At 42.0% G+C, this 16,880-nt stretch overlaps 1 protein-coding gene across 10 annotated transcripts in view; it reads right to left on the bottom strand.

Annotated features, from left to right (window-relative positions):
• Positions 1-16,880, bottom strand: part of SHANK2 (SH3 and multiple ankyrin repeat domains 2) — a 279,065-nt gene that overhangs the window by 155,189 nt on the left and 106,996 nt on the right. For all 10 annotated transcript variants that reach the window (XM_039551944.1, XM_039551945.1, XM_039551951.1 and 7 more), the window contains one exon: positions 6,479-6,592. In XM_039551944.1, coding sequence (XP_039407878.1) covers positions 6,479-6,592 — 114 coding nt within the window. The remainder of the gene's footprint in view (positions 1-6,478; positions 6,593-16,880) is intronic.

Here is a 16,880-nt window from a genome sequence, read left to right on the forward strand (position 1 = left end):
ATGCAGACAGGCTTACGTTCCCTACAGACACAGGCTTGCCTTTTTTTTGTCGTTAATTTGAATAAGTTTTTGATGTTTTGGCTTTATGCTGTCCTCAGAACCTGGACAAATTATGAAATTATTCTCATGGAGTCCTTCATTTTACTCTTCCTTCAAACCAGACCCGTACCATTATTTGAGAAAAGGGTTGGCAGTCAGTCTTCCCAAGGATTCCTAACAAATACTCCCACTAGAGCAAGAAATCTCTATCGTATCTTGCTCAGAAGATCAAGACTGAAAGAAGGAAAGGCCTTTCAAGGCACCTTTGGCCAGAGAGGACACTCTGCAGGTTGTGTGGGAAGCAGATGACTCCCTCCCACAGCCAGCCTGCAGATAAGAACAGCTCTCCAGTTACCTCTGCCTCCCAATTCCCATTATTATTGAGTGATGATTCATTTCAGAGCCTTTTCCCAAACTGCTGTTTATCATTACTGGGAACACAAACGCCTCACTCAGCAAAGCTAAAGTGCAGAAACTTGCTGAGGTTCGTTCTTTGAATTTCCATCACTTGAGACAAAAAAGTGGGGTTGATTTACATCCTCAGCTACAGAGAGTTGTCAGAATTGGTTGACTATTACTGCACCGAGCTCCTGTGTCAGCTGGGCTTTGTGGGCTGGCTTGAGAGCACCTCACATCTAGTTCTTTGCATTGATTTTTTTTTTTTTTTTGTTCCAGTAGAGTTTTCCCACTGATTGATGGAAGAGAATGCAGTTTAAGCAAGAATATGGTATATGGCATATTCCTGATCTTTCTAAAGCATAAATCCAACACAGAATATCTTTGTGGATGATCACTGTGTTGAGTTTTGTCATCCATTCCCATTCTTTTTAATGACAGACTTGTCCATGGGAAGCATTATGTGGCAGAAAATCACTCCTCAGAAAAAGAAACTGTTCACAATCCCATGAGCCAGGTTGTGCAAAACACTGAAGCAAGGCAGGAAAGAGTATTTCAGAGGTCAGAGCTTTGGACAACATCCTTCAAGGGAGGGGGACTGACTGAACAGTGTCTGACCTGTCAGTGTGGGCTCTGGGTACCAGGGTTTCAATGGGATCCCACCTTCAGGACCCTGACTGGGATTACAAAGATGTAATATTATGAAGGTAGAATAGTAATCTCTCGAGCTCTCAACACATTTGAAAAGGCTGACTTCGTATCTGCATCATGGCACACTTTTCCAGCTACGTGTGAGGCAACCTTGCCCTTTTAATTTGATTTTAATTTGGGTTTATATTCTCTTGGCCATATTGAGTCCAGCCTGCACTGTTGGGTCAGAAAAGTTTCCAAGTAAGGAACTTCTTAGCTCCTTACACTATTGCCATGACAATGTTTGTGATTAACTTTCCCTACAAAAATATCTTTCCCTCACATACATAAATTTCTTTTATACTTTCTCCATTTAGTCCTTCCAGCTGCAGCAATGTTTTGTCCTCAACTGCTGCTGCCCACGCCGAACAGTTTAAGTTGCACAATAATTCTGTCCCAGATACACAGGTACCTTCTACTCAAGGTGAAATCGTGTGGAAGGAGAACTTATCAAAATTTATTATCAAAACCCTTGAGGTGCTCTTTTGGTGAGACAGAATCTCTTCTCTCTCATTGAAACCCTCCTCCTTCTAGTGGCTTCCAAAGTTATTTGCGCACAGAATTTTTCAGAGTTCTAATAATCACCACAATAGTTCTACCTATTCTTCAGTTGCCTTTCTAGTTAAAAATCAGCCAGAACTGGTCATAAAAAATCAGGAATAACATGTTAAAAAGGATTTTGCTAATCTGGGTCATAATTTACAAAAGGTGGGTCATTAAGGCTGGATGAAAAGGTTTTTTGTTTTCTGGTTGTTTCCCCCTCCACTGCTGTTTAACACGGAATCACAGAATCAATTATATGGGATTAGGCACCAGTTTTACATATGGATATCTACTATGTCCAGACAGAAAATTCAGGAAACCGAGACTCCTGTCCTTCTGGAAGGCCAGTACAGATGTCAGCTCCTCAATCCACAGTAAAGCACCTTTCCTTCTTGCAGGAAGGCAAATCCATTTTCTAGCAGCCTGGCTGGCTCGATTGCCTGGGAAGGTGTTGTGCTGATTATAAAAAGGGGTGGTGGAAATGAGGAACAAATCTGGTTTTACTGAATGCACAGGGCGGTGAACACTAGGAATGTGGAAAACAGAGAATTCTGCGCTTCAGAAACAGCAAAAGGATGTGTTTTATTAACACAGCTTGGACTTGTTTGGTAACTTCTGGGATCGGGAGGGAACGTTGGATAAGAATTGCTGCAGTTTCTGCTTGTAACACCTGTGTATGCCTACACAGGTAAAAAAGAAATTGCAAGGGAACTCTGCTATTCCTGGATAATCTGTCACTACATTTCCAAGCTGCTGGAAACTCAGGAATAAGGGACAGCAAACAAAAGCACAGCCACTGTGCTCAGGAAAGGACTGGACGTGGCACTCGGTCTGGCTGACAGGGTGGTGATCAATCAAAGGCTGGACTCGGTGGTCCCTGAGGTCTTTCCCGACCCAAATACTCCGTGCCTCTGTGACATTTGGGACGGGAAATGCCAGTTCGGAGGCCTGGCAGAGGCTGCTGGCAGCACCAGTGACACTAGAGGTCAGCACGGGCACAGCTCCATCGGCAGCGTGCGGCCAGGAATGTGCCCGGCGAGCGCTGCCTCCCGGGCGTGCCGCAGCCCCCGGGGCCGCGACAGCCCGGGCTGCACAAATCGGATTCTGTCCGGGAAAAGAGAGCTCTTGACAACTGCTAATGGTCACTGCAGCCACAAGGCAGCACCAGATCTGGTCTGAAAAAGCTCCCAGCACTCCAACAGCTACTAATAAGGTAGATCCCAAGGCCACAGGATAGAAAAAGACACGAAGGAAGGAGGCTATGGAATGAAAACTCATCCCATGACAATATTAAAAATGAGGCTGGAACTCAAGGAGAGGTGCACTGAGGAAGCCAAGAGTTGAAAGACAGCAAGAATCTCTCAGACACGCTGAGTCTGCCTTCATTTCAGTATCATTTGTAAAATCTAGGCGTTCTCCAGGCACATTAGGGAGGGAGGAATAATAAATGATAAAGTTGGAGTGTAGTTAAAGAGAACTTCCAGCCTGAAAATGAACACTTCACCTCAGTTTTGGGCAATCAGATAGCTCTGAATTTGGAAGGATGTGGAGCATAAAATCACACGTGTAACAGAAAGCATTTTTGTACTAAGTCCCTCAAGTTCAAGTAATATCTTATGATGGAAGAAAAGCAAACAGAAACATCTCAATTTAAAGAGGAGAAACTTTTTTTCAACTTACCCAGAATATTTTAGCAAAAAAAAAAAATTCTATTTTAACATAATTTGGAATACAAAGACATTTCAGAATGGAATTACTGAATAACACAAGAAAACTGTCAGTGTGGAAAGAGTAAATATGTGACATTTGTATTCTGTGTTTGAGCAGGGAAAAGGCAAGATGATGTGCCAGCCTCATCTGAGGGAATACTTCCACTCTCAGAGTAATTCTGGAGAATGTTAAAAACTCGCTACAAAGGCTACACTTTTTAAAACGAGGTAGCACAAAGGTTTTGTTTGCAAGAATTTTTTTTTAGAAGCAGGCAAAAGGCTTTAGCAAGCCACAATAATGATTTTCTTTGTTGTTGTTCTTTTTCCATTGGATCTCAAAATGTCAAGGGAACTTCTTTAGACTGGAGAGCAGCAGGTCCTGTGCCGGTGCTATTAAAGGACAAATGAGACAACCTGGATAATTAAGAGCCCATAGGCCTGGCATCAACCCGAGCAAAATAATGGAGCAATTCCTACAAGTCTCAATTAATGAAGGATTAAAGAAGGGAGGTAGAATTAATGCCAGTCAATATGATTTTTTTTTGGAAAACAGAACCTGCCAAGTTGGCATGGCATCTTTGAAGAGAGCACAGGAACCAGGTGCTGTTCCATCCTGCCCACTTCCAGAGAACAGCTGGGATGGCAATAAAGTTCCCTAAAAATTGAACTTTCCTTGGAAGGGAGATTATACATCAGCATGCCATGAAACACCTGCCCAGCAGTTTTACTGGGCCTGGAGTGTTTAATTGGGGTTTGTTTTTTCCAAGAACTATTCCTCTATCCTTCACTCATGGCGTGCAAATGACAAGCCTCTATTAAACACAATTGTTCAAACTTAATAGCAAAGGGAAGCTGCTGGAAGAAATGTTCCTAAATCTCATTGAGGGGAAAGAACTGTTGCTGTGGTGCTGGTGTGGAAAAGGCTGAGTCTGAGCTTCATTTCCTCCACATTGAAATGATCTACTTTCTAAATCATTATCATAAGAAGTTCTGCTGCTTTGCAAAGACCACGATGCAAATTCTTGCAAGTGGCACAAGTTTGTGATGTTTCTCAGCTGATGTTCTTTCAGCAATCCCAGCAGACCTAATTTAATTTCTAATCATTTCACCATGCCTAACACATTTTTCTAAATTACTTCTGCATTTGTACTCAGAGGGAATACTGGCTGATTTTTGCTTATAAAGCTTTCCCCTTTCATTCCCATTGTTTCCTATGCAGAGGGAATGCACAGAGCAATTCCGTGATCAGCTGCTTTCACTCCATGCCATATTTCAATAATAATATGGCACATACTGTGCATTCCACATATTTCATTTCCCTCCCAGCTCCAACCTCTATCACATTACACACAGAAGCACTGAACCGCATTCTGGGCGCGGGACATTTTTTGAGACAGCCCAGCAAAATATGGGAGTGCACAAGTTCACTGCCAGAGAAAATGTGTCCCTTTTGTTCCTATTTAATTACATTTTCATCCTTTTTAGAGTAGAAGAATGGCATATTTAAAGCCTTAAGCTATGTTAACATTATTATTCCCACTGTACCATAAGCAAACAGGAAAACAATGGGAAAGCAGCAAGAGCTATAAATTACAGTAAATGGTCTGGTGCTTTGCCAGACACATGGCAGAAGTTTTCATAATTTCATGTCAGCAAATTTGTAACATGCTTCTGTTTATATTCTTTTATTGCTTCCAGCTTTGGTAATCCTTTTGTTACTCTTGTGGCAATTCTTTTTGGAATTTTTGTGTTCCTTTGAACGATCAAAGAAATCCTTGCTCAAAAAACAATCATCGTCTATTAAGGCAATCCTGTCGCATACTGAATTTACCTCCTGAAGTAATTCTCAAGGAAGTCTTCAAGGATTTGTGACAAACAAGTTTGGTTACTTTCTCTTCAAAATCACTACAAAGGTGCAAAACTTCTTTCTTATCTTAGAACTTTATGTAATGCCCTCCTCAGAATTTTCTTCAGATTTGGAGGCAGCTCAGATTTAATGCAGAGCTGCTGTTCCCACACTGGGCAATTCCAGCCTCAATCTTCCTCTTGTTTGATACACCTCCATCTCTAAACTCTGACTTGTTCTCCAGCCCTTTGAAGAGCTATATAACTTCTCCCTCTATTCTCAGAGCCTGGATCCATTCTCTCCAAACATTAGATCTGGCTTTGCCTCCCCCTCTTTTCCCCTCTCAAAAGGGAAATAGAAAAGGAAACACAACCTCTCCACACAGGACAAAGAAGAAAAGTATACCTTGCACTTTATAATGACATGCATAAAAGAAAAACATCTGTGAATGAATGATACAATGCATAAATTTTAGTGTATCATCTGTGCAATGCCAGAAGTTCTTAATCAATACAACAGAGATCTAAAAACACATCAATAGCTGATTTAAAACTGGATACACTCCTGGAGAACATTAATTATATTCTCAGAGTTCATTTATAATGAGCTTTTAATTAGAGAGGATGTCCTCACATCTTAATTCTTAAAAGCAGAGAAATGATGAGAAGGTAGGTAATTCTTAAAATAGCCTGCTTTAATGTAGATTTCTTTTTCTTTTGTTATATCAGGACTGTAAAGGCTCCTTGCCTAAAGTCACTTGTGGCAATACACATCTGATAAAGGAGGATTCCACTTCCTCTGTCATCAGTAAGGGTGGATATGGGACATCCCACTAAAGGATGCCCCCTCTAACACTCAGGAAAAGGTCAACAGGGCTGTGAACAAGAGCTAAATGCATTGTATGACTCCCTCACCTTGGGAGGTGACTGGCCAGTTTTTCTTCCCTTATTTAATTGTCTCATTAGACATTCTCCCACACTTTAAGAAAATAAATCACAACATAATCCTATACAAAATGTCTGCATGCAGCTCTCTGTAAAAGCTTTGGTACCTCCCAGCATAGTTCCTCATGAGAAAGTCTGTTTGCTTGGACAGTAAAATCCAACCAATAAACCCACCTGTATTTTTTAATTCAGCAGCTCAGCTTTATCCAATTCTGCCATTTCTAGCAGTGCACAAAGGCCCTGATGTCTCTGTTGGGACAGACACGTGGCATTTGTCACATTAGGGTTCAACAGGAGCTCAATGTGATTACCTGGTTTGCTTTCATTTGGTTTGCACTGAACTTCTTCCACGCACTCTGCAGGAAACCAGCCAATGTGTCCCCGGGTGCTGCCTTCCCAGAATCCGCCTTCTCCGATGCTCAGAACTAAACAGGGAGACACAGGCAGCGTTACCCTTTGCCTTCTCACAGACATACAAAACTACTGCATTACACATTCAGTAACAACTGAAAAAAAGCAAACATTGTGCAGTAACTCAAATGCTGGTACCCCCAAAATGAGCACAGAGTAAGCTTTAAACAAGACCCTCCCTGCTCAGTCTTTGTAACCTCTCCCCAAATCTTTTTTTACCACAAGTTTCCTTGGCCCTCACACATTTGTTTCCATTTTTAGTGTTCGCACTGCTGGTTTAATCAAGGATAAATACATGGTAATACCACAACCCAAAACCCACTGTCTTGTCTGCTCAAATGAAGTGCTGAACCCATTGTAAAACTGCACCCACACTGAAATGGATTTTAATAACACATATTTTGATATCTCCTGCTTTTCCTGCCTCCTAGGGAAACATGTTATTTGACTTAGTGGGTAGCTCCAGGGATTTGCAATGCAGGTTGAGTAATATGATTTAAGGGTTTGAATACACAGCAAACACTTGAACCTCCCATAGGTGAGATACACAATGGAGACGCCTTTTGAAACATTTCAATGATTTTTTTTCTCAACAGAAGAAAATGACAATATGGAGGAGAGTGATTTGCCAATAAGAGAAAAGGCTTTTATCTGGCAGTTCTAATTATCTTGATATTAATTCTAGGACTCAGCAAGGATTGTGACAAAAGCCGGCAGAGCAACAACTTTATTAGTAAGCAACTGGAGGTGAATTATGGTGATGGAAGGATCCTAAACACTCGCTCTGGTGTTTAAATTAGTATTATAGAAGTCCCTACAAAGCACTGTATGTTTACTGTATATTAGAAGACTACAAGTGTACCGTTAGAAAGATACTGTGCATTAATAATGACACAAAGGTGATATTATCAATAAAACCAGGCTGATTGGGAATGTGGCTCAGACACACAGCACAGGTGCTCAGAGCACACCTGTACCAAACACACTGCTGGGGGGGGGGGGGCCTGAGCTTCCCAAATCAGCCCAGCTCCATCCGCTGAGCGCCAGCTCAGCCCCATCTGCCCCTGCTGAAAATCGAGGCTGATTAGTCCAAATCCATCTCTCTGCTGAGGGATTCCAAGGCCCGGGATACTGTCTCTGCAGGGTATTTCAGAGCAGGAGGGACATTAACATGCTCAGAGCTGCTCAGAGCTGCTTTGATGGTCTCCAACACCAGCAATTTTGGCGCTGTTAAAACCTTGCCAGGCTTTAAAACCCTGGTCCCTGCCTGGCTGCAATTGAACTCGGGATCAGTGGAGCTGCTGTGACTCAGGGGCACTGAAGCTGAACTTGATTTGCACTATCACAGAGCAGGATGAAAATCAAATCGATTGCAGCCCAAAAAAATAGTAAAAAAAAATCTTACATCTTGGTAATATGAATAAAGTCTGGTTTGAGACACCAGGATCTGCAAAACTGCATCTGAAAGTAAATGTTTACCAGGTTTTTAATTAATGCAACCCTAAGCTATTTGTGGTATCACTTACAGAGCGTGGCCATCTATTAACAGAGACATTTGACAGCCAAGTGTTTATAAATATGTCCATTTTAAGCCTTTTAGTGCAGTATATTCCAAGAGACAGATTCCATGAACTGCACATTTACACACCCCTGCCAGTAAGAAGCACATATTAAGTCCCAGGAAACATCCATTAAGGAAAAATCCTACACCTGGATGGGCCCCAAACACACAATTTATCAAGCACCTTTCTGACATGTATGAGGAAACCTATAACCTGTAACTCCTATAAACTCAGGGAGTTATGGGAGACTGGGGGAGGACACTGACCTTGGATGACACCAACAGCTCTACAGTGAAAATTGAGCTGAATAAAATAATGTTAGCATGTCTTTTTTTTAAAAATATAAACATGGGGCATAATTAATGGAAAAATGTGTTGCTATATTCCAGGTGTTGTTGAAAATGTTTAAAGCCTGTGTACATTAACTAACACACACTGTCCATCTGATAATTCAGTGTTACATAAAACATTCCCTGATCATCCATCCAATATAAACAGGGAATTCAGCAGCTTCCAACACATTTTTAACAATGTAACCTCTGCTCACACAAGAATGTATTTCTTAGATATGAGATAAGGAACAGGGAAAACTTAATAACCTATATATATATATATATATATATATATTAGGATTATTGTAGAATCCTGCTGTACACTAGTTTAACTTCAGTTATAAGAGAGAGTATAGGACTCCAGCCAAAAGAAATTTCCCAATGTGAGACAGTGAAAGATTCCTATTGCCAGTACTTAGCTGCTTTTTTTTATTTGAGGGGAGTTTTCAGCACTGAATCTCAGTCCTGATTTCACTCCACAAACTGGCAAGATGCTGAGAACAAAAACTACTTAGAGATTGAGACAGACTTCCCTAATTTGGTGTTTTATTAATCTGTCAGATCCGCTGTTTTGACGCTCCAAATTGCACGGATATTTCCAGCTCAAGGAAGAGAGAGGCACTGCAAGGAGGAAGTTGGGTATTTCAAACTCATGGAGTGATTTCTTGTGTTTGTGGCAGTCGCAGCTGATGCGAGTCAACACTTTTGGGAAAAGAAATTTGCCTTGGAAGTCTGTCTGTGAGCGCAGGGCGAAAAGGGAGTCCTGCAGAGCAGAACCAGACCCACTGTAGCCCATTATTACATGAATTATTGAGTGTCAGCCATCTCTAATAGCCAGAGCAAAGGAAAAACACATGTAGTCCTGCCTGAAGACATAACATCCATGGAAAAGAAGTGGAAGGGTGAAATGAGTCTGCTGGAATGCAGGCAGGCTTCAGCATTCCCACAAAAGCATCATGCTGGGGGCCAGGAAAAGAAGGAAAAGCCTGCTGGAGCTGCAAGAGGCACAAAGGTGGCACAAGAGGCAAGTGAGGGAGAGCCCTGGGTTCAGCTGATGTGCAGAGACAGACAAATTGTTGGGGAGATGGGGGACAAGCTCATATTCCAACGTAGAAGTTGAGATCCAGATGGTTCTGCATCCCCTAAAACCTTGACATGATCTCCATCCACCTCCATTAATGGTGTCATTAATAGGAAATCCTGCAGCAAGAGCCAAGGCCATAATAATCCACAGATCCACAAAACTGGCAACACTTCACTCACCCCAATGTGGGGATCTTAAAGGATAAATAGAAAAATGTCATTTATCTATTGTACCCATGAATGCTTTTCTTTAGAATGAGGCCTTAGTTTCTATCTGTCCTCTCCCAAAAGTGTTTAAGAGACTCATTGTAACAGGTAATTTGTTACCAGCAAGAGATTTTCTAATCAACCTTTTCCCTGCTGGAGGATAAAACAATGGGAAATCAAAGGATAACTTTCCCCAAGTTAATAATAAGGCTTTCTAATTTCCAGTGGTTTTCCCTTTCCTTTTGGCAAAAAACAAAAGGTGTGGTTGCTATGGCAAGAGCAGGTCAGAGGCTCTTCACACGCAGCCTGAATTACAAAAAAGAAGCTGATGTTGTAAGAGTGAAATAAAGGTCCTTGCAACATCAGGAATCCTGGGACATCTTTTCACAACAGAAGTGTGGTTTGAAAGAAGAGTTGTGTCCAATTATATGAACAAAACTGCAAAGCAAAATTGGACAAGCACCAAGCAACAGGATAACAGGAAAACATGGACAGGCTGGTGCCAATCAGGAGCTCGCATTTTAATGCCTTTAAAGTATTATACCTAAAATTTTAGACTAGAGCATAGAATGCTTTGTCTCCTGCAAATGTAGGTCTATTGGCAGTGTGTATATTGTCACTGATATAAATAAAGCATAGTAATCTCAGACAGATTAATTACTCAATATACCACGAAAATCATTTAAATCAAAAGAACATAGAATTTGCATCGTTCCGCATTACAGCTCCCTCCATGCCTCAACAAGAAATGAAAGTATTTTTTCCCAACAAATTATGGTGACTGCTATTTCTAAATTCCTTGTGATATTGAAATGCCCAGGAGTGAATTATTCCAGGCAGCCATATTTGCAAAAAAGTCAAGGAAATTTAAAGCCAAATTCAGGCCAATGTCTTTACATCTGTTACAGGATGTACTTAAAATGCCTTCGTAATATCTAAATCAATTCTTAGTGCTTGGATAAACTGCATTCTTCTTTATTGGGAAAATAAATAATCATATGGCTTGGGAACCAGAGACCATGTTCTGGGGAAAAAAAGAACATTTCTGCAACCAGCAGAAAAGAAGAAAAATCAACAGAATGACAGTAAAGTATAAAGTTGGTAATCCATGGAAAAAAACAATCTAACAGCTGAACCAGCCTGTGCTGATGTAAGACCTCTGGGTTTGTGTCCCAAGGTAAAAATCTTCTAGATTTTCTTCTTTGAAATACAGTAGATTTTTAATGTCTAATTGGTAGAAACCTAACTTCTTTCTCTCAGAAATAATTAACATTATAATTAAGGCTTTTCCATTGCTGAAATGTTTGTTGTCTGATGGAAATTTTCAGAATTATTGGTCTTTGGCAGGAGAGCTTCCAAATGACAGACAATCTATGCAGGAACACTTATTGGGGGCTGTGGTGTCTCATCCCTGGATGCGTTCAAAGCCAGGGACTGGGACTGGCTGATCCTTAAGGTCCATCCCAACCCTAAAAACATCCTATGATTCCATGATTCTTTGATGAAAACAAACTTTACACACAACATAAATGAAGGTCAGCGTGAGTTACAACTTAATCTTGCTCTCTGCTGGAGAGAGAGATTTTTCTGACTGCTTCTTTCTCTGCCCCTCCTGGCTCCTGACAGCAATCCCTCCCTCCCTGTGAGGAATGCTGAGCAGGATCTGGCTGTTCTGCCTTATGGGCAGGCTGCTTCTGGCTCCCAAAGACGTCATCAAGAGAGCCTGACAGAACCTGAGGTCACTGCAGCAGGAGTGGGGAGGAAACCAGTGCCCCTCACCCTGCTGCCAGGCACAGGGAGGATTCCAGCACGCACACCAGTGACCACACCCCAGCTGCCACCCAGGAAATGTTCCTGTGCACTCCACCAACAGCCTGGAAGGGAAGCCTCGAGTGTCCACAGTTAATGGCTCTGGCTGATTGACCCGAGCAGTCACCCTGGACTGGGGCCCTGCAGACATTTCTTGTGGTGGAGAAGGAAATCCAGCAGTTCTTTCCCAGCTTGGGCTATGGGAGCTCACCAAATTAGGGAGATAACGCAGAGATCCTGACTTAAAACAGCTCCTCACCTTTCCTCACCTCTGCTTTCTCAGGAAAGAGACAGTGCGAACAAGCACTTCAGGAAAAGAACCTTGGGGTGAGAACATGACTGGGGCTACTAACAGAGCAACCACTCTCTACGTCAAGCCTACAAATACAATAAGCTGCACGTAATCCTCTAAATCTGAGGAAATACGGCTCTGTTGAAATAGAACTGAGTGAGCTGTGCTGTTCAACATTTGGCCCTCTGTGGGAGCTTTTTCCCCTTTTTCATCTTTGCCATAAAGTTTCTATGAAGATCACCTTTTCCCTGTTGTTTAGGTGTCTATGAAATAGTTTTGAGAAAGTGAGGGAGACAGGCAAACAGCGTGAGAAATAAATCTGCACTGATTTGAGTTTTCATCAGAAATCAAACATTGTAAAAATCCACCCGCTGATCCCCAGCTCAGTTGAGGAAGGTGCAGACAGAGTCAAGTTTGCTCTTCTCCACAGTGATGCCCAAATTTGAAATTGGGGGAATTCGGGGAGAATTAATGGAGAAGAGGCCCCAAGCCAACCTGTAGTGCTGTGTTGTACCACACTGGTGCACTCACAGCTCCTCTCCAACTCCTGGTGCTCCCTGTGCCCTGAATATTCCAGGCCAGTTGCTGACTACTCAAAGGCTGTGTTAAAGTAGCCAACCACGATGGCAGTGGGGATTTGTGGATGCTTTTACATCCTGATCCCTTCCCACAGCCTCTGACAGCAAAGGGAACTCTCCTGCTGGAGCGGGTGCAAGGCTGGGCCTTTGTTAGGACATTTTGATAGCACCACTCTGTCCTGCTCTTCAGGCACAAGGAGCTTGAAGGAATTAATTGGGACAGGACCTCTGATGAGCCATAATTTATCATGTTAAGAAGTGAAATCAAACCCATCAAGTCAGGAGACAGAAAGGAGGAAAACAGACCAGTGAACCTGGGTAAGATTAATATTCCATTTCGCATTCATTTCATCCTTCATGTGAGAGAGCAGCTCAACAGAGCCTTGCAAACCTCTTAGGTTAAATTCTGCTGCCCCACTTACCCACACAAGGTACAAAATGCTCTTGAAGAAACAAAACAGCCTTCCTGAGGCTCTTCCCTTCCCAGTATTTTGTTTACTAATCTAACAAGTGCAAAAGCCCAGGAGACCAACTTTCCTCCTGCCCACAAGCACTGTCTGTTGGCAATATCTTCGAGCACAGCAGGGGTTTAATAATCTTTCTTTTTCAAAGTGACTTACAAGTGGATTTCACAAGAAATGAAAATGTTAGTGATATATTTGGATTGCCCTGCTGGCTGAGACCACGCTGAAATAAAAGCAGAGTCACAAGGGTCAGTATTTCTGATGCACAGAACTACTGACTTCCTGCCCAGAACAGATGCTTGAGTTGCTGCTACTGAGTTAGTCCTGTTCCTCTGACCCTGAGGAATGGAGCTGAGAGCTACATTTGGGTTTACCACAACCTTTCTCTGATGTGCACACTGTGCCTGCACCAGAGGCATCTCGGAAGGCTCATGGAAAAGTCTGTTGGAGCATATTTGAGATACTGAAATAACTCCCCATTTTTCCAGACACTGGGCACTAGAAAAGGCTGAGAGAGATGGTGGGGCCAGCCTGGAATAAAAAAGGATCTGGGGAGACCATGAAAAACAAAGCTGTGAGCAGGGTGAGACTTCAAAAGCTCTCAAAGCGTTTGAATCAGGGTTTTCTTTTTTTCTTTCTAGGTCAGTGAAGGATAGCTCATGTGCATTTTAGGTATGTTTTAATATAACCCAGATTCTGAAAACAATTCTGATTGTTTAGTTTCCAAGTGACCAGAGCCTGTCTGCACCTGGAATTCAGACCTGTTACCTTCCCAAAAACCTCATCTATGTCTTTATCTTCATGGCCAGGAAAACTGTTGATTCTTTGCCCACAAAGAACTTTGGAGCATTGCATTCTCTGAGTTTTGCTGTCAAAGAGACCACTTAATTTCCAGCACTAGAATTCCATTTAGGAACACAAAAACAGACTGAAATTCATTTTACATATATTTTATACATGTTTGTGTGCATTTGGATTGTGGCAGATTTATTGCTATGAACTTTTAGATACAGAAGGAAGAAAGAAACAAAATATATTAGAAGTGTTTCAGTGAGGAATCAAACTAGCTCTCCCTCATTTATGTGAAAACAGAAGATTAGGGCAGTTATGGTACAAATAAAGATATCAGATTTATTTTTACAGCAGCCATGGCTCTTCTCTCATGAGTGGCAGACACACAAATGATGTCAGTGTGTATGACTAACAACTAAAAATACAGCAGGTATTTCTGTACAGGCTATGTAATATCCTATTAATACAAGACCATTTTGTTTAGTTTACATTTTCTTTGAACCTTGCCCATTCACAGATTTCTCTGAGCAGTTTCCTTGTATCACACACTGTGAACTATTGTCACTCATGCACTTCTACCAGTTTTAGAAAGAATAAAAAACCCTGCTTCATCTCCATCTGATGAAAACACTTCATCAAGAGTTTAGGAATTCATCCCTCTCCGTGACCCTTCTAATTCTGCCAAGTTAAAAAGGAAAATCCATAAAAACATTTCCCAAGTAATCCCTTTCTCTAATATGTTGTTCTGGGTTTTTATCCCTGCAATAAATGCCTTGCTACATCTTTGCTGTGATTAGTCTCATGGGATGTACTCGTGATGACATGTCCCCGGGGTCAGGCTGAACACAGGGCACAATCCCACAGCTGGTGCCAAGCCATGTTTGAATTCCCCGAAGCAATCCAAGAGCCAGGACTTGGGCATCAGTGTCTTACACAGAACAGTGTAGTCACCAAGAGGAGAGGGGCCAAGACAAAGCTTTTCCATTTCTCAGTGAGGCTACGGTATTTCCAGAGTGAAGGAAAAACTGAATTCCATGGGATTTAATATTCTCCCATTTCCTCCAAGCACTGCACAGAGCAAGGTGCTAAACCCCAAACAGGCATGTGCTCACTGAGCCATGGTCTTGTTAAGTAAGTCTTTAAAAGACAGAAAATACATCCAGTACCAAGAATTCCTGCTCAGAAAGAAGAAAGCAAGCAGGATCTCCTTACAGTCAGCAGTTCTGGCACTCCCACAGCACTAAGGACTCTGAGTTCTACTGCCTGTGCTTTTGAAGGGCGGAGAGGGAGCCCATCCTGCTCACATGGAGTATTTTTTTTTAAACATCACAGAATCCTGGAATAGTTTAGGTTGGAAGGGGCCTTCAAGATCATCCTGTTCCAACCTTCTCCTAGTGGAAGGGACACCGTCCACTAGCCCAGGTTGCTCCAAGTCCCCTCCAGCCTGGCCTGGAACACTTCCAGGGATGGGGCAGCCACAGCTTCTCTGGGCAGCCTGTGCCAGGGCCTCATCACCCTCACAGGGAGGAATTTCTTCCTCAGATCTAGTCCTTGTCCTGTCACTACACTGATTCTCTAGCAGTAATTACATTTTGACTGAAACAGGGACGGGAATCCAGATTTAATTGGACCTGGATTTTTGGCACAAAAAGTTTGAGCGGCTCCCTCAATATTGTTACACAACGGAGACCTCTTTAAAGCACCAGTGTCTTTTCCCCTGCACTCTTTGTTCTCTCCATGACCTTGCCGTGTTCATTCTGACATATTTTTTGCTGCAGCTGAGGAACCACTGACATGGTAACACGAAATAAGATTTGATCTTGTTCTGGAAGTTTTCCCTTTGATTAGCTCTGGGAGCCTGTCACACACTGTTCCAGCCCTGCCATGCAAACGGCCTTAAATTACATCTCACAAGGTTTCATCCTAAGGAGTAACACTGACAATCCCTATGTACTCTTGTTCTTTTCCCAAACCCTCTCCAGAAGCAGGCTGACACATATAGAAACCTCGCCAGACTTTGCTGCAGCAAACTTCTCTAAAATGCTTTAAAACAAATGGACCTGGAAAAACTCTGCCAGATTTCAATTCAATGTGCAAATCAGATTCTTGAAACTGGAAAAAATAATCCCTGCAGGAATGATTTGATGTGGGATGGACACATCCCCCTTTTGCTGACAGCAATAATTAATGTGTTATTTCCAATAAACTTATACTTTCCCCACAGAGAAGAAAATCCAGCCATAATTCCATTTTTTATTTCAGCATTTTGAGGGCCCCTCCCAAAAATCATTGGTCTCACATTTAGACTACACCATTATAAGAAAATATGAAAAGTGGACTAATTCCTTCCTGCAATGTTTTCCAGTGACTGTCATAATAATTTAGAACCAAGGGCTCCTGAATTAATTTTTCAAAAACATTAAACACTTCATCGAAATTTAAATCCTTTATTCTGGGCTTATTTTTTGCATATAATAGTCTCAAAACCTAATGTAAACCAGCTGCTAGATAGTGAATGCCTCTAAATATTCAGCATTCCAGGCAACCTGTTGCAGTGCTTCCTCTTTTGCCAGGAAACACAGTTTCTGTCTTGCCTTTTCCCAGAACTGCCCTGAGTTGTCTTACTCTGGTGAGAAGAACCTGTGTTGTTGATCTTACATCCTCTACATAAAGAGAATATTCCCGCATCCTTCAATCCAACAGGACAATGGAACGTGTGTGTGTCCAACACCTCATTCCTCATCCATTGACACCTCCCAGATCTCTGAACACTCTGAGTGGAGAAAGTTATTTAGTACCACCAAAATTTCATCCTGGTCCTTGTGCACCATGAGATCATAATCACTGCTTCCTGCCTGATCAGGGAACTGCAAAATTATCTTTTCAGCCCCACAGACTCTAAGTTTAACCTTCTTCCTTCATCCTTGCATTTAAAATTAACCTTGCACATTTTACCTTTAAGTGCAGCATCCTTCAGATTTCTGTCCTACTGAGGGCTGGAGTTAACAAAAATTATTAAACCCACAAACGCTTCAGAATCAGTACATCCAAAAATAAAAATGCAAAAATACCTTCTAATGGCTCCCTATTTTTTTTTCCAACTACTGCTTGGAGGCTCAAGGGAGGAGGTATTTGAAGTTTTCCTTTGTGAGATACGTAGTTCCTTTTGCAAGAAAATTTGCA

Source organism: Corvus cornix, chromosome 5 (genome assembly GCF_000738735.6).
Source record: "Corvus cornix cornix isolate S_Up_H32 chromosome 5, ASM73873v5, whole genome shotgun sequence".
NCBI lineage: Eukaryota > Metazoa > Chordata > Aves > Passeriformes > Corvidae > Corvus > Corvus cornix.